The sequence below is a fragment of the Hippocampus zosterae genome, chromosome 5 (assembly GCF_025434085.1).
Source record: "Hippocampus zosterae strain Florida chromosome 5, ASM2543408v3, whole genome shotgun sequence".
In the NCBI taxonomy this organism is placed as follows: domain Eukaryota; kingdom Metazoa; phylum Chordata; class Actinopteri; order Syngnathiformes; family Syngnathidae; genus Hippocampus; species Hippocampus zosterae.
The window spans coordinates 20,598,561-20,619,736 of NC_067455.1; the positions used below are offsets into that span (position 1 = coordinate 20,598,561).

A 21,176-nucleotide genomic window follows, 5' to 3' on the forward strand; every position below is an offset into this window, starting at 1 on the left:
TCCATGCTGGTACCAACATGGAGAATGGAGTGGAAGGAAAATGCACAAAAGAATCACTTCTCTGGGTTATTTATTAAAGGCCAATAATGACAGACTGGCAAGTGGCTTTTTTTTCTCCAACTTTTACTGTGGTTCCCATTATTAGTGTTTTGCAACGGCTTATATAAAACAGACACTTCCAGAACATATGTAATGGATAATATAAACACTACAGCACACTATGAGCACTGTGTGATGTACTGTATGACGTAAGCACGCCACTTACTCAAATTTACAGCTGCACAGCGAGGCACTTTGTTTGCGCGCACTGTTGTCAGTAAATTGGGATGGTGTATTAGAAGCCTGCAATGTTAATAATCATTTTCAATGAGCCTCCAATTGGGAGGGTTTTCTTCTGTGAAAATTGAAAATCTGACACTGTATTTCATAACATTCAAATGAATACTGCTCCATACCTTTTAAATGCATTGTTTACAGCACTTTTTATTTACTACTCTTAAAACAGTTTGAATTCAGCAGTCACTCTGATTTCTCTACAAGGGTGCAGCTATGGACTATTTTCAGTATCCGAGTGTCCTATTGAAAATCCTATTGAATAATCTAGTATTTGGATAAAATAGATTTTTGCTTTGTTGAAAAACAATTGGGAACACACAACAGAAAAGACTTGGTAACGAAATACTGATTGGTTTTCCTTCTTTTTTAGATACATCCGCCCCCCTCCACCCAAATTGTACATACATGCAAACTGTATTTTCTCATCTAGAAACACTTCCAGTGAAACAATTTCAAATACCGTACTATTAAAAAAGACATAAAACACGAATGCAAGTCATTTCAAACTGAGTATTTCTGAAAAAATAGTCGTTAATTAAAGGAAGGCCTGTTTAATTTTACACGTGGCTTGTTTGGTAGTAATTTAATTGGTTTAGCTTGGAAAAATACATAAGAGCTGAAAATAATGATATAGTTCACTTTTAAGGCAACGTTTTCAACATGGGTATGTCCAGGCTAGGTCCAACGACATGTAACTTGTGTGATTTACTGCTGGACAATAGACATTGTACCAGGAGGACACACAGAAAAACGTCATATTGGATTGCAAAAATGTACAAAGGGGTAACTAAAAATTGCAAAAAAGGCATGGCATGTTATTCCACAATTTTTTACAAAAAGTGTACTTAAACAAGTCTAGCCCCCGTGTGCACGAGAAGGCAGGCAGGCACGCAGAACAACTGGTGATTTACAGTTGACATTAAAAACAAATGCCCTGCCAAGTATTTTTAACAAACAAGAAATGGGAGATGAGCTTCACCGCCCGAGGGAGGATGTGGTTTCTCCTTTGCGATCCCCGGCAGGCACAAGGAGCGGCGTTGTGGATGTTATTTCCAAAATGTGATCGGAGTGCACAACAACATTAAAAAGCTCTCCAAAGCCCAAACTATTAAGTTAATTATATTCAAGGAATCAACAAATCATCATCAACATTAAACAAATGTATATGGACTGCGTCTGTCAAAAAAAGTCAATATGGACTTGTATATTGATATATGGGGTGCAATCCGATTCAAGAACGGTACATTTTAGAGTGCAATGATTTGAAGTTTCCGACTTTGCGGTTCAAATCTGTTTTGGTCAAACCGATATAACAAAACCTTTTTTCTGTGTTGTATACCTCCAGTGTACTGGAGCACATTAGGCGCCAGTGCTCCTTGATATTTTATACATCAACTAAGAGTGAACCGCACGTTTGCTACAAGTGACGATTTGTTGATTGCTCAGTTAACTTGATTATGTTTTTATTTTCACCTTCCTTACTCCATAAGCGCTGTTCTTAAATACATGTGACACCCCATATGAAGCCACATTATAGTCACGAGCATCCTGTACATGTCAACATTGCAATAAACTAGCAACAAATTCAGTAGTGGTCCTACAGCCCTGGGTAACACACAGTATGTGCGCTGTGACACACTCAAAGTGCATCCCTTGATCATTCTAATACAATGAAAGTTCCTTGAGACAGTAAAAATCGGTTTAGCAAATTTTGACCTGAGGTACTCGAATTACTCAAGTACTTGTTTCAGGCCTACTCATACCTAAACACAGATTTCAACAGGTTTCACAAAATAATACAGAGTCAACTGGAGGCATTTTAGAGAGCACGGCAAAGTTAAATATATGTCTGTCAAGTTTAAAACAGAAAGAACAACCTTTACAAATATACAACAAAATAGAAATAGATTTAATTCGGAAACCGCAGGGTGCTTGCTGTATGGCTAACCTTAATGCCAGGGCAGTGGGCAAAGAAAGCCTCCGGGCTTTGGGAATGGTACAGGGATCCATGGCCGACACATCCCCAGGGAGCTCGAATGGTGAGGTTGCCACAATCAAACAAGTTGCCAGATCGGTAGCGGTACTTGGCAGCTTCATTGACAATCTACAAAGAAACAGATACAGTATGTTAGTTCCATTCAAATTTGTTAGGTGAATGGCACAGTTTTGGTTGCTGCAGCAGGAAAAGAAAATCAGTTCTCTAAGTCTAAAATATTACATTGGAGTCAACTGCAAAGAGTTGTAAGAGCGAATACCTTTTGAAATTACCTGGATTTCTGCATCAGTTGTAAAATTGATAAAAAGTTACAAAATTTGATATCTTTACATAAGTCACAATAAGACAAACACTGTCTTATTCCGGTTTGTCTTATCTAAGACAAACCAGGGAACACCATCTTCGTGTTTGCGGGCACCATATTCCCTCCAAGGAGCGCATGAGTAGCCCACTGGACTGTTCTTATCGTAGCTCACCAGTTATGGGACATTGTGATTTCCTCGGAATGTTGGAAAAGTGACATTTTTTTAATATACAAATGCACACACTTGTATATTATTACTGAGTATCCATCCATTCTCTGGATCGTTTATCCTCACTAGGGTGGTGGTTATGCTAAAGCCTATCGTTATCCTGAAGTTAATTATCGATAGAACTTCATTTTTGACATAATCCGTGTCTTCACATCGATCAATATCCATCTATCCATCCATTTTCTGATCCGCTTATCCTCACAAGGGTCGAGGGGACATGCTGGAGTCGATCCCTGATGGTGTTGCCAGCCAATCGCAGGGCTCACAGAGACAAACAACCATCCGCGCTCAGACTCAAATTCCACCCATCAGGGCCGGAGCCGGAATCAAATCCTGCACCTCTGCACTGTGAGGCCGACGTGCTAACCACTCGTCCACCAGACCGTCGTAGAGTAATATAAATCAACAACAACTTAACATGGTGAACAACTTTAAGGTTCGAGGTAATTTGAGAAAATACTGTAGGAGTGTCTGGATATTAAAATAGTAGCACTTCACATTTATCAGGACCCGAGAAATGACTCAATTTCAAAAAGGTTGGTGACCCCTGGCTTAAAACCAGTACCACACAATTATATTTTTCCATTGTTTTTATATTGAACACAAATATATGGAATGTCACACTTCAGGTCAATGTAAATGAAAATAAAAGATGAAAAAAATTGTTTTTGTGGTATTAGTGTAATTGTTTCTGTTCTGACTTCGGTGAAGATCCGAGCACATTGTATTGCCAATTTATGCAGATATTTCATATTCGAAAAGGTTCACATATTTTCTTTTGCAACTCTACATACATAATTTTCCAGACAAATGATTTTGCAATGTGATTCATTGGGGAGAAGTAATGGTTAACGGGAACTATTCTCTGAATAACTGATTAATCGATTGGGAGATGGGAGATATATTCTATGTCAACATTGGCCTCAAAAATCATTGATGCATATTTTGTTGTCTGCATCTTTGACAGAGCGAGGACACATTTATCTTCTGGAGGACACACAGTAACATAACATACAATGGTTAAATCTGCCAAAACTAATTCATCTCCCCAAATGTTGTAGAACATAAAAACATTTGAGGGATTTTCATAAAACACCCCCACTATGCCAAACATACTTAACAGAAGGACCATGTTTGACCCAAGTAAAAAAAAAAAAAAAAACACAACTACGATGTTTCATTGTTGTGTTTGTGAAGCTAGTAACTATCCATGATCATTTATTCTTAATGTAAAATGAATGCTAGTTCACATTAGGTAGGAAGAGGGATGATTTACCTATAATAGTTACCTGTATTACAACTATACAAATTAAAAATTCCCCCCAGAATTGTATTTGATAGTTTGTTGGTTCAAAGACCCTATAAAGTAAAAATGTCTTCCAAATATGACAAACCTCAGAAAAAAATGCCAACTCTTATTACTATAATTGCCAATTACCGGTATATAAAATCAGGCTTTAAGACCATGAAAAAAAATAAATACCAAAATCAAAAATCAGTGTATCCCTCCACTCTCAAATACTGTGGGGTTGTCCTCTGGCTGAATGCACTGAAACGACGCCCGGCTCATCTGTCAATGAAATAACAATACTACTCTCGTCTAGAATCTAGTCTAGAATAGTCTTATGTCTAACATACGGTAACGAAATGTTTGAGCCACAAAAATATATCTGCTCAAAACCTCTGGTGGCTCGATTCCATCCCATCGGGTCATCAGGTGGCAGCCTGAAGCCCTAGTCCACAAGCCGACTGTAATGTCAGACTTTTATTTTTTTGCGCTTGCTCTTCTTAATTTTCTTTGTGACGTCTGTGCACTCACGGGCAATGAGGTGTTGAAAAGCAGGCATGCCGGCGCGAAGCCCTGCTCATAGGTGAGCTGTCAAATTGCATTTTAAAAAAAAATCTCCCCTCAGCCTAATTATTCCGTCTTTCTCTGTATGATATGCACATGCTCAAGGCCAAAAACAAGGCGCGTTTTAAAGCGGCAACACCACGAACCTGGAGCCCCTGTCCACACGCTGGCTCATGCTCGGCATGACATGCGTGCACTCACAGTGCAGAGTGACAATGTCGCGCTCTCCACCAGCCACACCTGTGAACAACGTGAAGGGAAGTATTTTCGGATTCTTGGAAAAGCTAACTGCATGTTGCAATTGGCGGATAACCCAAATGCAACCCAAGTTGCTCCAGAGTTGCCTCACCCCCAACTCATCTGACAATTTGGTAACAAAGTAAGCTGTGCACAGCATAGGAATGGGGGCATCGTTATTTTTGTGCTGGGGCAATGGTCTCCTTCTGTATGTTTGTGAATTTGGTGCATCTCACAATTTGCTATCGAAAAGAGTAGACAAAATTTTAGACGAGCTAAAAGGAGGTCTATTATTCAGCGTAGGTAGTGTAACATGATTTTGCCGTATTTGATCGACAGACAAAGTCAAAGTCGGTGCTCTATAGACAAGTATGGTGGATATCACGCAATTTCATTCATAAGACACCAGCGTGGAACAATCCCTCTGAATAATTGAAGAAATCAATTACCGTATTTTCACGACTATAAGGCGCTATTAAAAGTCTAAAATTTTCTCCAAAATGGACAGTACGCCTTATAATGCGATGCGTCTTTTCTATGAGCCGAGTTCCAAAATCTGGCTGAGACCCGACATGCTGTTTATATAGAGAAAAGGCGGAAGTGAGGTCGGCCAATCAGTGAAGTGCGGGGAATCGGTCGGCCAATCAGTGAAGTGCGTCCGCGCACTTATATTTACATATCTCTCTCTCCATAATTTACATATATGAAGAGAGGTGGACGTGAGGGAGGACAGGCACGCAGGGGTTGGGTCCGGCAATGAGTGAAGGGTGGGCGTGTAAGGCACGCCTCTAGCAGGTACCAGCACATGTATAAAAGGTGAGTGTGTGCATTATTGCAAAACAACTTCGGTTTTGGTTTTCAAGAACCCCCGAAAATGAGTTCCACAAAGAGACACGCCTACGAAGCGCAATTCAAGCTCCAAGCCATCGGTTATGCAGTGAAACACGGGAATCGAGCAGCCGCCAGAGAATTTAATATCAACGAATCCATGGTTCGCAAATGGAGGAAGCAGGAGAACGAGCTTCGCCAAGTCAAAAAGACCAAGCGCAGTTTCCGTGGAAATAAGGCGAGGTGGCCAGAGTTGGAAGACCAACTGGAGCGGTGGATTCTTGATCAAAGAGCAGCCGGCAGAAGCGTCTCCACGGTCACCATTCGACTAAGGGCGAAAACGTTAGCCGAAGAATTGAAAATTGAACATTTTCAAGGAGGTCCGTCTTGGTGCTTTCGCTTTATGAAACGGCGCCATCTATCTATGAAAGTGAAGACGACCGTGGCTCAGCAACTTCCAGCGGACTACAAAGAAAAGCTGGCCGTTTTCCGCACCTACTGCAGTAAAAAGATTGTCGACAAACGCATCCAGCCTAACCACATTACCAACATGGACGAGGTCCCGCTGACTTTCGACATCCCGGTGAACCACACTGTGGAGAAGAAGGGGACCAGCACGGTTGCGATACGCACAACGGGGCACGAGAAGTCAGCTTTCACTGTCGTTCTTGCTTGTCATGCTAACGGACAGAAACTGCCACCTATGGTGATTTTCAAGCGAAAGACGCTGATGAAAGAAAAGTTTCCAGCCGGCGTCATCGTGAAAGCAAACCAAAAGGGCTGGATGGACGAGGAGAAAATGAGAGAGTGGCTAAGTGAGGTGTATGTTAAGAGACCGGATGGCTTTTTCCATGCCTCGCCGTCAAAGACAAAGTCAAGCAAATGAACTCCGAGCTTGCCGTCATTCCCGGAGGCTTGACGAAAGAACTCCAACCGCTGGACATCGGCATCAACCGGGCGTTCAAGGTGAAGTTGCGAGCGGCATGGATGATCGATGGCGAACACAGCTTCACGAAGAGTGGGAGGCAGCGCCGGGCTAGTTACGCCAAGATCTGTGAATGGATTGTAGCTGCTTGGACGAACGTTGCTCCTAGTACAGTTGTTCGAGCTTTTGGCAAAGCCGGCATCATTTCCGTGGAGCCACATGACGACGAGAGTGACTCTGACAACGAGGGGGAACCCGGCGGTTTGAATGGATTACCGATACTTGCACAATTGTTTAATTCGGACACGGAAGATGACGACTTTGAAGGCTTTCTGAGTGATGCTTGAGCAAAAAACGTGAGTACCTTGTAAATAAAATACACCCGAACTCAGTTCTGCTTTCGTTGCCTTTTTAAAAACGTGTTTTAGCTTCGAGCTTCAGTGTGTGCTTCAAGCTAACGTGTTAGCATGCATGCATGCCGTATGTTTAAGCGTATGTTTTACCACTTTAAAACTGCGCCTATTCGTGCGGTGCGTCCTGTATATGTGTAAAATACAGAAATGTCACCCATTAATGAGACTGCGGCCATTGGTACGGTGCGCCGAATAGTCGTGAAAATACGGTAATTGAACACATGATAATGATTATCAGTTTAAACATGTTTTCATTGCAGCCCCCGTAACTTAACTATTAGTGCGGGGAACCACAAAAGTTTCGTACAGGAGGAAGACGTGTCACTTGCACGGCCGAGAACATCATCTGCAAAGGGTGACCCTGCAGTTTACCTGCCAATGTCTCTAGTGAGTCTATGTGTTTCCGCATGTGAAGCAAGGCGTACTCAGGTGGACTACACTCCAACTGCCCTAGTGTTAAAGCAAATGAGGGATGCTGCCACAATTGACTGGGAAAATTTTGACAACCAAGTATGACATAGTTCTACATCTTTGCACATGATTTCTGTAATTATCTTCAAATATGTTTACTATATTTAGAAATATACAACACCTTTGAATTCACTCTACCTGTTCCTTAAATGGAACAGGAGGCTCCTGAGTTATCCTCGCAATGTATGCCTTCCTTCACTATTTATTCATCATTTAATATTGTTACCTGGTCAAAAGCAGGATAGATGTAATCTGCAAACTGGATCTCAGCAATGGCTGTGGCTCCTGCAACAGCAACACCAATACCAAATCCCACAATCCCCTGCTCACAAAGTGGAGTGTTGAAGACTCGATCCTTCCCTGGGGTGACATTAATAGAAAAACATGTACATTGAGAACCAGCAAAAAAAAGAGAACACTGGTGGACACATCACTTGGTTTGACCCAGATGGGTCGGTCTCTTTTTGACCCAAATTGTTTTTGTTTTTTTTACCCAACTGTTTTTAAAGTGTGCCCTCGGGACTAGTTCCCAGTATAGACAAACAACAAGTCATTCTCAGATTCACCCCTCTGGAGAATTTAGAGCAGGGGTGCCCAAACATTTTGGAACGAAGATCGACTTTTCGATCAACCAACCTCCTACGATCGACCCGTTACCGCGCACACGCATGTACAGTACATACACACACACGCCATAATGAGCAACAGCCTGACACGGAGGTATGCGACGCACTTTTGCAGCCTGTTAACAATCGTAGCTCACACGTACCATTTTAAAGTGCTTCCCTCGGCCCTCTAGATTGCAGACTGCTGAGTGCTCACAACGTCCGGTCATGCAGGTCACGCCCCACCATAGGTTATACATTTGCCTGAGTTATTTTATTTTTTTAATACTTTTTTGAAAATGAGACTCGTAGGATGATTATGGTGCGGTGTACATTAACACAAAAAATATATTACTAACATGCACAAAGGCACACAAATGGTTGTTTGGTTTTTTTCCTCCTCTACACCCCTCGCAATCGACTTGGGACTAGTCCGCAATCTACCGGTCAATCACGATTGACGTAATGGGCACCCCTGATTTAGAGTCTTTAATTAATGAGTACCCAGACAAAATCCACGTGAACCCGGTGGGGTACTTTCCAAACTCCACACAGAAAGTTCAGACCTGAGGTTCAAACGCAGAGCTGTGAGGCACTTTAAATCTGAAAAATACTGTATTGTAATTCCAAAATATTTGTATCACAAAGATATACAATGGACCCCTGCTGTTCAAATGGCATGGACACACACACAAACACACACACACGCACAATATACACACATCATTTATTACATATATGTAACAAATGACTAATAACTATAATCATGTATATCATCATAAACAGTTAGATAAATTAATGCATACATAAACACCTGAATTAAGAGCACAAATTATATATCCAGCGATTAAAAAACTAGGTACCATATATGGTACAAATACACTGTTTCTTTATATTCACTATGTAACTGTAGATGTAACTACAATTTAAATCATTCCTTGCAATTTAATGTCATTTGACTCTGGCACATAAAATGGCAATTTTATCAATAAAGTACACATGTATTGATAATGTCTTGAAATACACTCCCAAAAACGCAATACAGGCTTTTTGTATGTGGCAAACCTGTTTAGTGATACCAAGAATGTAAAAAAAATAAATCTGATGAAAAACAGATCCTATTTTTGCCAGCGATTCCATTTTCCCTTTCTCCACCCTGTAATTTAAAATGGAGCCTGAAGAATGTGTACTCTAAATTTGGATTAAGAATGTTATTTTTGTTTCCTCTTTATTTTTTTTCTGTGCAATGGCTTAAAATGTCCGACTCACCAGTTTTACTCATTAAATTCAATTAGGTAGGATCAGTATCACAAAACCAAAAGAAAATTCACTGTGATGACAATGGACTTTTATGGACATCCCGCAGTGCCATGTTATATATGTGCCCAGTCATTTCCGTAGGCCTAGGTCAAACCTACTTTTTTACTCTTTCCTCTCTAGGTGGTGCGGCAGACCCGTTTTGTTTTCGTTTTCAACGTTCAACGTTAAAAGACCAGGGCCGATGATTGTGCTAAGTTTCAATCATAATAATTTCGACAAAAACAGCGGTCACTGATCCGGCCCTTAATAATGACAATAATATGTAATATAGTCACATATTTAGGTTAAGTCCAGCAACTGGTGGACCTGAAACATCATAGCTATATATTTAATGGTTGGTCAAATCTGTATTGCACAACCGTTTATAAGTGAAACAAAAAATGAAAATATCTGTACAACCTGATGTCCTCGGAAAAGAAATGAACTTTCGGCACGCATAAAGCCATCTCTGATTCAAATTTGCTCTTGACCAGTGTAACTAATCGATGATAAGATGATAACGTGTTAGCATGTGCAACATGTGTTTGCAATTCAAGAGCGAGGGTATAGTGAATTGCATGCATGGTTCGCCCTGTTGCCTGGCAGCAAGAAGACTCTGGGTTCAAGGCATAATGTGCAGTAAAAACATTCCCTCCCTGTGCTCAGCCAAGTTCTCTCCAGTTGCTCTGGCTTCTTCCTACGGTCCCAAACAATATGTTTGGCTAATTGAAAGTTCTCTGTGTGAATGTGTGCCCGCCATGTGATAGACTGGTGATCGGTGGTGACTCATGAGGAGTCCTGCCTCAAAGGCTACATTTGCTGCTTTTGGCCAACGTGTAATATTCTTCTGGTTAAGCAATTTGTTCATTTGGATGTACCTGTATGCTTGGGGTCATTGTCATGCTGAAATATGACATTCCTTTTCAGTTTCAGCTGTCTAGCAGACATCTAAAGGATTCTGTCCAAAACTGACTCATACTTGGAACTGTTCACCTCGGCTTGACTGAAGCCCCTGTTTCAGTGTGAGGGGTTTTTTTTTTGGTCTTCTCTTGCAAAGGAAAAATATCAAAATAACTTCATTTATTTCATCAGGAATAATCAATGGATGAATTCATTATCACTGAAAGAAAATGGGGAGTTCGTTTATACAAGGGGTTAGTCAACGTAAAATCCAAATATTTTTTCAACCTCCTAGAAAAGTACAGTATCTGTTAAACTGTGATGTGAAAAGTTATCTGCCATGTTTTACTCAAGTTTCAAGTAACCCAGTTTGTACGCAAGTAGAAAGGTGCAAAGGCGATTCAGTACGTTTCTGGAATCTATGGATGTGCTAGTGATCAGCCAAGTTTCAATCGAAGGTACAGTGCTGCCTTGAGATACGCCTTTATTTCTGTCCTTGATCACACTTGTAACTTGTAACAAATAGCTCAAATCATTTTTCCCCCCACTGAAATGAAAGGAAATGCCATTCATCAGTTCCAGAAACCCCCTAAAAAGGGAATGCGAATGAGAGGTGAAAATATCTATATAATACTTTCTATAAAACATTAAGTCATGGCATTAATACATGAAATTAAAAAGAAATCAACAGGTTTGATCACACATTAGTATACACTCTTGCAATGCACCTTGTGCTGAACACTTTGGTGTGCACGCCTTGAGCACGTGGGGACAATACAAAACGTATGAATACATTGTATTGGAGATTCAGCTCATCTCTTGGCTTCTCAGTTGAGCAATCAATACTCATTCATTGCAGAGGACACAGATCATGCTTGCGAATAATGTTATTCTGTCTGAATGTGTAGAGTCACCTGCCACTAATATATATATATACATATATATATACATACATATATATACACATATACACACACACACACATTATATATATATATATATATATATATATATATATATATATATATATATATATATTAGAGCTGTCAGTTTAGCGCGTTTTTATTGGCATTAATTTAAATGAATTTTAACGGGATTAAATTTTTTCTCGCGAGATTAACGCGGCACACGTCACAAGCGGACGTTACGTTGCTCTATAAATACACCAGAACAAAACAACAAGCGCGCTGCAGAAGTCCACGCCCATGTCTGTTTTGCCAGCCCTGGCAGCGCGAGACACCGAAAACGGATACTTAAAGATTTTATGAATGGAAAGCCGTAGAGAGACTTCCGCGCAAGAAGTACCAACATAATCAACATAGCCTGACTTTGTTAAGGGGAGTGAAACCCCCCTCTTTCAGAATGGTTTGCCCCAGCAGCACGGGGGAATGCTTGCGCTTTTTTGTACGGCGGGCAGTTTTGAATACAGCGGCACATAAACAACAGTGGTGTCCGGTGTCTCATTATTCTTCAACAAACATACAGAAACAGACTGCTGTGTTCAAAGCAAACTTGAGAAAAACGAAGTATGCAACTATGGTTTAAATCCACTATAGGCCGAGTACTAGTTTACCTTAGATGTGCACTTTATAATGTTATATTGCTGTTTTTATTTCATAAAAAAAGCTGTTAAAGCAGCTGTTGTGTGACAAAATATTTTTTTCACCGTTATTTATGGACAGTAGTATTGTGCGAGAGATTATGTGTGAATAACTGCACCAAGTGAAAAATGTTCATGTAAAATTGAAAATCGTAATTGTTATTTCAGTAAATATTTGCATTTGGCACATAGAAAACTGATTCATGATTCCATGTTGATGAGAGCATTAAAATGGGGGGGAAAATAGGACAAAAATGTAAAAGGAAATTCAGAAACGATAAAAAATGTGTGAGTAATCACGATTAATTTTTAGTTCATTTGAGTTAATTATGACAGTTGCATTTTTAATTAGATTAAATATTTTAATCGTTTGACAGCTCTAATATATATATATACACACACATATATATATTCTTTTTCTGGGGGGCCTGGGGGTGAGAAGGGGTGATCCAAAAAGGCGGTGGTGGAGAGCCGAGATGACAACATCATAAAAGCTATTCATATAGTGCGTGCCCTGCATTAACCTCTTTCATGTGTACTTGCTGCAGGTGGGAGAGGTGTGCTTCTTCCCTTTCAGTAGTGAGAGGGATAAAAACAGCTTTGTGCTCGTCACTGTACACAAGGATGAGATGGAAAATAATGATCACTCTCTAAAAGGTCAACATTTCTGACGTCAATGAAAACAAAGGCAAAGCCAGCCACTGTGCAATTGATTTGAGACTCCACATTATCAAAAAACAAAACCAAACAAAACATAACCAAGGCAAACGCACCAAAATCAGCTGAAAATAGGTGAAAGACAGTTGAGTATGGTTTGAGACTGTCATTACATAAGAGAATAGCATAAATCAGCAGAAGTGTTGCTATTTGGAGACGAGATTTGAGTTGTGGATTTAAAAAACTGAGAAGAAAAAAAAGACTATAGAAAAAAAAACTATTTTAGCTAAAAATGAATAGAAAAGAAACACCCATGAGGTATACCGCCATGCATGTGATCCTTTATGATGCTACTGCCGCCGTGTTATAAGTTCTAGCTGTTTATGCAGTCAGATCTGAAAGGGATCCACCATACTACTTTAATGGGTTTCTTGATAAAAGAACAACATAAGGAAAAAGAAACATACTTAACTGCAATTTTACAATTGTTCGTGTCTAATACCGTATTTTAAAGTGTTTGTATCATATAGGATAAACACAACCAAATTCCAAAAGCACCTGTCTAAGTGATGCACACCAAATTCAGAAGGCACAGGCGAATGGACATTTGAGCTGAGCTGAACTGAGCCCTTCATGGAACATTTACAGGAGCTATACTCACTGTTGATTGACAGACCTCAAGCTTGTTTCAACAGTTGCTGTAGAAACTTGCAATGCAACAGTCAAGTGACAACTCCAGTCACAGGCTTGGCAATTGCTTCTTCTCTGCTCATCTGTCCTTTCCCTTAAGCACCTTCAAATGCACACATGTGGACAAATACTACATACCAGAACTAGATAACCGGTATGGATATATCACACTGGCCTTTGGTTTCTGGTTATAAATGCACCCTCTGACTCATTGTTATTATTCTACAATGCTTAATGTCTAAGATACTGTACGTCGGAATATAAATACTAAATCAAAAACTCCACAGTACTGCAGACCTTTCTCACAACTGACATTAAACTGATAGGAGCTGGAACACACATAAGAGGACCATGCAAGTCGTGATAACCATTGTAGTTTTGAAGATGTAATTGAAAGCTTGATGCTGTGGCAATTACTGTGGTTAAGCATAGTATTTCAGTCATTGCTAAAACTGATTGGAGCTGCAGTACTTCGACATAACAGTTACAAGCGGTACAGTACTCAAAATGCATTAAGGAGTCGCCAGGATGTATAAGCACTGATAATGTCATGAATACAGGCAGAAACCTTAATACCAAATAGAATTATCAGGTACATACCTATACTAAGGACGACATTGTTGTTGTTCATCAAGAATAATCACATATTAGCTTTCTTAGGCTACAATGATGAACTATTTGCAAAAGGGTCCTTTTGGTCCTCTAGGTGAACAGTGAACTCTTACTGGAGCCGCAGAGAGTTAGTTGTTGGGGTTTCAAATACTCTGCCGCCACCTTATGGTAAAGTAATACAAGGCAGAGGGAAAAAAGTGGCTTCATTTTAAAGTTTAAAATCCAGCCGCTTGTCATCGGCAGCTTTGTGTAAAATTTACACAGTGAAGAATTGGATAGATATTGACCAGTTTTGAACTTACCATATTTGTCTCTCAGACCCACTGTGCATCGAAACACTCCACCAAAGGCCACATCTTCTCCAAAGATGACTGCAAATACACAGCGCACAGTTAAACTTTCCTGTGTATCATGGGTAAAAAACAGTGAATAGTTTTATAAAAATCTGATTACATTGCCATAGAGAAATGGACCCACGTTTTTTCAAAAAGGGGAAGTTAAGAAACCATTCAATTTAATGACAAAGGCATAATGTGATGCTTTTGAAATACATTTCACACACACACACAAACCCTAAACAAAAAATAAGCAGAGGGAGAAAAATAAAACAAGCAATTTCTGAACCAGTACATTTCAACTTTTGTTCAACTGTTATTCAGCTAGTAGTTTCTCAACAATTTTGACACTGACTCAAACGTGATGATTCTAAGAGTCACAAGCACAATCAGAATTGAAATGGCTACTTTTAGAAATGGTGAGTGCCGTACTTGATAAGAAATGTGCACACACCTTCTACATGAGTATTTGCACGCTATGAGAGTGAATGTTAATATACTCCAATTTATTTAGCTCACATCTGACAAGCTGTGCCATTATTTGGAATTTCACTACAAGTGTCAACAAGTTACTCCCACGAAACAAGTTGCTATGGATATTAAACGTTATTAATGCTGCCAAGCGATTAAAAAAAAGTGTGATTAATTAATTAGGGTCTGTAATTAATTAATCTATATTTTAATTTCATCTAAAAATGACTGAGAAAACCCCTATTTTCATTTTAAATTCATTACATTATTGAGGCAGATCAAAAGATTAAAAAAAGTGGCATTATAAAGTATTTTATTGTTATTCAGCAGACTTGGACAGATGCATTCCTAGCCATTTACTTTCTGCTGTATTTGAGACTAGTCAAAGTCCTACCTGCAACCTTTAGTTTCGCCCACAAGGGGGAATCTCACTGTTTTGTTTGTTTTTGTAAATCTCCAAAGAATTACAAAATAAAAATAAAATAGAACATTAGGTCTTTAAAAGGTGCTCAGTAAGAACAAATTTCTTAGCAATACAAGTACTCAACACTGAACTTGCTTCAGATAATAAACAATAAATAAAATAGACCCTTAAATCACAGTGATGTCAGTTAGCACTTCAGACATAACACTGCTCATCATGACAAACTAAAAGTGCTGAAATAAAAATCAATCACTTCCAGTAGTCTACAGAGGACACATCAACTATGCCTCATACGTGGGGTGTTCTTGAGTTTAGTTTGCCGAAGAGCTTTGCTATGTATGGTTCGCTCGCTATATTGCTAACGCTTTTAGTGCTAACATTAGCTGTGGCTGCACTCGCGACTGGGTGCTTTGCATTGATGTGGGAGGCTAAATTTGAGCTGCTTCGGTGGTATGCAAACTCCTTCCTACAAATTAGCCACAACAATCTACCTTTATCAATTGTGTCGTCAGGGTGTTTTTGGAATGTAAATTTTCCATTCATTGTGCCGAGAACTCTTACATCCTGCTCCATTTTCACCTCTCCACTCCTCACCACGGTTTATTAAGCCCGCCCAACTTTGATGCTAAACAAGCCCCATAATGACAGCCAATCAATGTCTGGTTCAGGCTGTGACTGACAATTGTTTCCCCACCCTTAGCAACTCGAACACAGGGAGCCAACACATAAAAAGGGCTATTACAAAAAGGCAACCCACCTACAGAAACAATAAAGGCAGAGATTAAAATTTAGATTAATGCGATTAAAAAAAAGAATGCGCTAAATGTAATGTAATTAATTAACTGCAATTAACGTGATAATTTCACACCTCTAAACGTTATATTCTCAGATTTTTTAATGTAACAGTAGAATACGTAATGTTTTGTCGAAAATGTTGTTAAGTAAACAGAAGTGTTTGGCTGACTTATTCTTTCGCACAAAAACGACTATACTCGATGATAATACAATGTATGACAGGGGTGCCCATTACGTCGTTCGCGATCGACCAGTAGATCAAGGACTGGTCCCAAGTCGATCCGAGGGGTGTAGAGGGGGAGGGGGGGAATGTGTGTCTCTGTGCATGTTAGTAATATATATTTTTGGGTTAAAAAATATATATTATCATTCTGAGACTAATCATTCTATCAGTCTCACTTACACAAAAAGTATTTAAAAAAGAAAATAAAATAAAGCAGGTAATCTTTAACCTATGGTGACGTGTGACTGCATCACCGGAAGTTGTTTAGTGCTCAGCAGTCTGCAGTTGCAGCTTGTGATCAGAGTTGTTGCGCTATATCTTTTATCGTTGTCATTATTCTCATTCAGAGTTTGTTTTGTACAATCACACTGGGGGAAAGAATGGGAATCTGGCGGGCCGAGAGAAGCATTTTAAAACGGTACGCGTGAGCTACGATCGTTAACAGGCTGTTAAGTGCGTCGCATACCTCAGCATCAGGCTATTGCTCATCATGGCATGTGTGTCTACATGCGTGTGCGCGCGGTAACGGGTCGATCAGGTGGGGGTTGGTTGATCGAAAAGTAGATCTTCGGTCAAAAAAGTTTGGGCACACCTGATGTATGAAAACAAATGAATACAACACATTGTTTTAACAAAATACCTGCTGTAGGGTCACTGGAAAGAGTGTTGTCCAAGGCGCTTGTAATAGACTGGAACAAATTCATCTTCTGGGTAGGCCCTATAATAATGTACAAAAAATACAAATAAACAGGACAAAAAATACTTAATAGTAATACAGTACTTTCATAAGCAATATGTTACTGGTGATTGCGTCTGATCAAAAGTTGGAAGACTTAAATAAAACCTGACAGATTTCGACTAATTAAATATGCCGGTACCGGTAATTAAATACAATAATTGTTTTGGCCCTCCTGAGCATGCAATGCTTCACTCCAATCGGTCAGAAATTCAGAGCGTTGTTCAAATGTGCCAATTGGTTATTCAGAGTTGCCAGAAAAAGGAATGCCGGAGCCCAATGCTTCATATGGAAATACTTCAAGTTCGACCTTGTGACTGGCTGCATTTGGAAATGAATGGGAGGAGAGTATGCTCTGTCTCGCCGAACACACACACACTGTGTCGTTAGTGCGTTAGAATGGATTTCTGAACGCAGCCCGTGTTGACGAAAGCAAAAAAGCTTGAGTGAGACTAAACTTCCGCTTCTGACAATGGAATTGTTTGTCGTTTTAGTTTAAAATGGCTGACCTTAACTAGAAGTCTGAGTCGCATTGTGGCCAAAGGTATAATAATGGTGGGTTATTGCGTCGTTTGGCCGTGTTAATCCTTGTTGTGGCGTAAGGAAGAGCAAGCTAAACTAGCAGTATATTACACATAAGTTGCCATGACTACTACTGTGTCATGAAACGTGTGACCGCAAGTGGGGTTGCACCGGTGCTACGCCGGAGTTAACATGCTCAGTGACTTTGTACGTGTTACCGCTCCACAAAATTTGCTCCGGTGTAAAATATATCGCAACAAAATACATCGGTGCAGCACCGGAGCAAATGTGTGCCGTATGACCACCCCTAATGTGTCCAAAGACACACATGTATACCTAAATGTAACCAGGTGAACCTTACTTAGATGCTTGTAGTGAAGGCTTCCTTGTTTAACAAATGTAGCACTGTCACTTTAAGAGCCACACTAGATCAAAACACGCGGGAACATATGCAGCGTGTGAGAATCAGACCAGAAAGGGTGACATGCACGTAAAGGCGGGTAGTCGCTGAACTGTGCCACGCTTGTCCCAACTTGATACACCCATGATCATCCTCGTAACCCTGGCGATATTCAGGTAATTGGTAACTAGTTTACCATGACGCATGTTAGGTGTTAATTTTGGACAGATGATTAATTAGTTGAATGGTATTTGTAGAGCACAATATCTGGAGTGGTTTGGGTTGGAGTTTGAAATCTACCACTAGTGAGTTGTGTGAACAGCTGTACAGCGCTAGTGTTCGCAATGTTATAAGATGTAAATGTGTTTTTTTTTACTGTAAAGTATATGAACTGTGTTATCTGTTCTTTAGAGGGGAGATCATTTGTGTTTGACCATGTGCTTTGTACACACCCATCACACCGGAACATATCGAGTAAGTGTGGCTGCATCTCAAAACATTGGGTTGTAATGATTATTTGTTCTGCACTAAGAAGTATTGTGGCTCGGAAATAATGTATTTTTATTTCTGTTTTCCTATTAAGCAAGCCACTGCTGTTGTCTATTGTGGCGAAATTGTCTGTAATCTGTTAAATGATTTTCTTTGATCTCTTAGATCCCTTTTCGACCTCTTTTAAAATTCAGTTAACATCTCAGTCTTTCATCTTAATGCTGAACAATTTTTCATTGTTCAGTCAGGAATAAAGCCCACCTAAAAATTATTTTGTGTCCAGTCCAGTCTTTCCAAAGACCCGGCTACATAAAGACCTTGTAAACTGAAGGATTTGAAACTAAATACATTAGACATGTTTGAAGATAATTTATGAAAGAATGCACAGATTGAGAACTGTGTAGATCTCAGATTAAACTGTTTTCACCATTTTAGTTTTATGTGTTGTCTCATCGCGTGCCTGACCAATCTCTGTAAATTGACTTTTGATTCAATTAAATAAATTGTGTCCCAATAAGATTTACAATTCAGTATAATCGTGCCATGCAATGATCAGTTGTGGACGCTGGGTACAAAACAAGCAGTTCAGTACAGTGGCTGACATGTAACCAGACCAGTCATTCCAGACAATTAATTGTTTTTACTTTAGAGTACTCCACGCCTAGGGTACGGAATGGAAACTAGTTTTGAATTTGATTTACAAGATTACGTACAGATGTAGCAGTCATGTCTTAGTTGAGTGCATTACTAACACTTAGTGGCACTATACTTATTTTCATTCTCACGCTCACTCCTTTTTATGCCTATTGATCAGAAATCAACTAAAGGCGGCAAATATCCTTATCATCAGATGTCAACTTGCAAATGTCCGATAGAAGATACTGCATAAACAAGTTGTAACAAAATAAAGCTTCAATATTTAAATCAAACAGTAAGTTAACCTCGGATTTTTTTCTAAACAAACTGATATTTTTCAATACCTACATTACAGAGACAAGTAATTTAATTCGGTTTTCGTAGTTCAATTTATCGATCGTTCGTGCTATGAGGTCAAGTGGGAAAAGCTAAGCTAGCACCTTACCATACTGTGTCGGGACGAGGTCGGGCTGGAAGGTAAAGTGTGCTGCATGTCTACACTGTGTTTGGGTATGGGGGTTGCAGCTCGGTGACAGTTTCAGCAACGCGGGTCCAAAATGTCTCTGCGATACGGTCGATACACCGGAGATACAAAGTTTCGTGTGTACACCTCGAAGAAAAAGCCGTGCCGCAGCCGCCATGACTGTTGTGACCGCCGGGGCAATTGAACCAAACTACAAAGATTGTGTATATGGGTGCTCCTTATAAAAAACAACCTGCATGCTTTAAAGCTAAGCTGATACAATAACTTATATGTAACATTTCAGTTTGTTTATTAAATTTCAGCTTTTAATAAATACACATTTTCATGCATTTATGTCTATTTATTCAATTGAATCACGGTTCAAGGAGTGAACCCTCTTCGTTGTACACGAATCTGGATCTCAGATCCACGTATACGCCTGCGCACCATTCCGAGAGTGGGTGTGTTGTGTTCGGAAGTAAGGGTGTGGAAAATAATCGATATTAATCGATACATCGATGCGCACATCCGAGATCCGAGTGCATCGGCTCACTCACTGGGTACGACGCGATTGACGGGTGAAATCGCGATTCATCACGATGCATTGATGGGTATCGGTGAAATCGCGGTCAACACGATGCATTGATGGGTATCGGTAAAATCCATTTCAATCGCCGTTTTATTCATGTTAAACGTCACATATCTGCCCTTTCCTAGGCGCAATGAATGCACCATCATTGCTTTGCGTTTTGTGTTGAATACGGACGGTAGCCGTGCGTCACATACAGTCCAGTACACAACGAGCGAAACATTATGGAAGTTAGCGCACGCAGCAGCAAGGAAACTACTATATTTAATGCAGCCGCAACATTCAAATCTTATGTTTGGAAATACTACGGCTTCGAAAAGAAAGACGGAAAGCTTGATAAAACCTCCGTAATTTGCAAGGAATGTCGCACTAAGAAGCCATACAACGGCAGCACCACAAATATGCAGACCTACTTAAACCGATGGCACCAGATCACCGACAAGTTTCCCTCCCCCACCCCCGCTTCCCCGCCCAGTTCCTCGTCGGACACCGGAGAAACTCTTGGTAAACCAGGTCAGGATCAGAAAAAAATTGCCTCTTATTTTGGGAGTCCCCTTGCAACTCACTGTGACCGCGCAATGGCTATAACTAAGGCCACTGCTTATTTCATATGCAAAGACCTCCAGCCTTAGCGTGGTGGACAACGAGGGTTTCAGACAGCTCGTGCACGTTTTGGAACCCAGGTATAAAATACCAGACAGGTCTGTGTTCACTTACAAACATATTCCCGATGTGTACAACAAAGTGAGAAGTGAGATTACTGTGTCGCTGAACAGTGCGCAAAGAGTTGCACTTACAGTGGATGGGTGGACATCTTGCGCTAGAGATTCATATACATATATATATATTATTATTATATTTCATATAAGACACTCAGTGAGAATAGTCTGTTTGTGTTTACACTATAGCAACAGCTGTGAGTCTCAGGTGCCAAATTGTTTACATTTTCTTTGCACAAAACCCAATTGTGAAAGGGCTTAAATAAGTTGTTTTACACGTTCTACTGTTTATAAGGAATAAAGTGGTATCCTTTTTGTAATACCATACTGAATTCCATCTTTTTAAAAGCTTTTTTTCTTTGCTTATTTGCATCATGTTTAATTGCACAATATCGCAACAAATTGCATTGTATCGTATTG

The 21,176-nt window shown here is 39.9% G+C and overlaps 1 protein-coding gene across 1 annotated transcript in view; it reads right to left on the reverse strand.

Moving 5' to 3' along the window:
- Positions 1-19,667, reverse strand: part of bckdhb (branched chain keto acid dehydrogenase E1 subunit beta) — a 55,349-nt gene extending 35,682 nt beyond the window's left edge. The window contains exons 1-5 of the mRNA XM_052064794.1: positions 19,431-19,667; positions 16,843-16,920; positions 14,257-14,325; positions 7,818-7,951; positions 2,285-2,440 (exon numbers count right to left, since the gene is read on the reverse strand). Of these exons, the coding sequence (XP_051920754.1) occupies positions 2,285-2,440; positions 7,818-7,951; positions 14,257-14,325; positions 16,843-16,920; positions 19,431-19,626 (633 nt within the window). The 5' untranslated portion in view covers positions 19,627-19,667. The remainder of the gene's footprint in view (positions 1-2,284; positions 2,441-7,817; positions 7,952-14,256; positions 14,326-16,842; positions 16,921-19,430) is intronic.
- Positions 19,668-21,176: the final 1,509 nt, after the last annotated feature.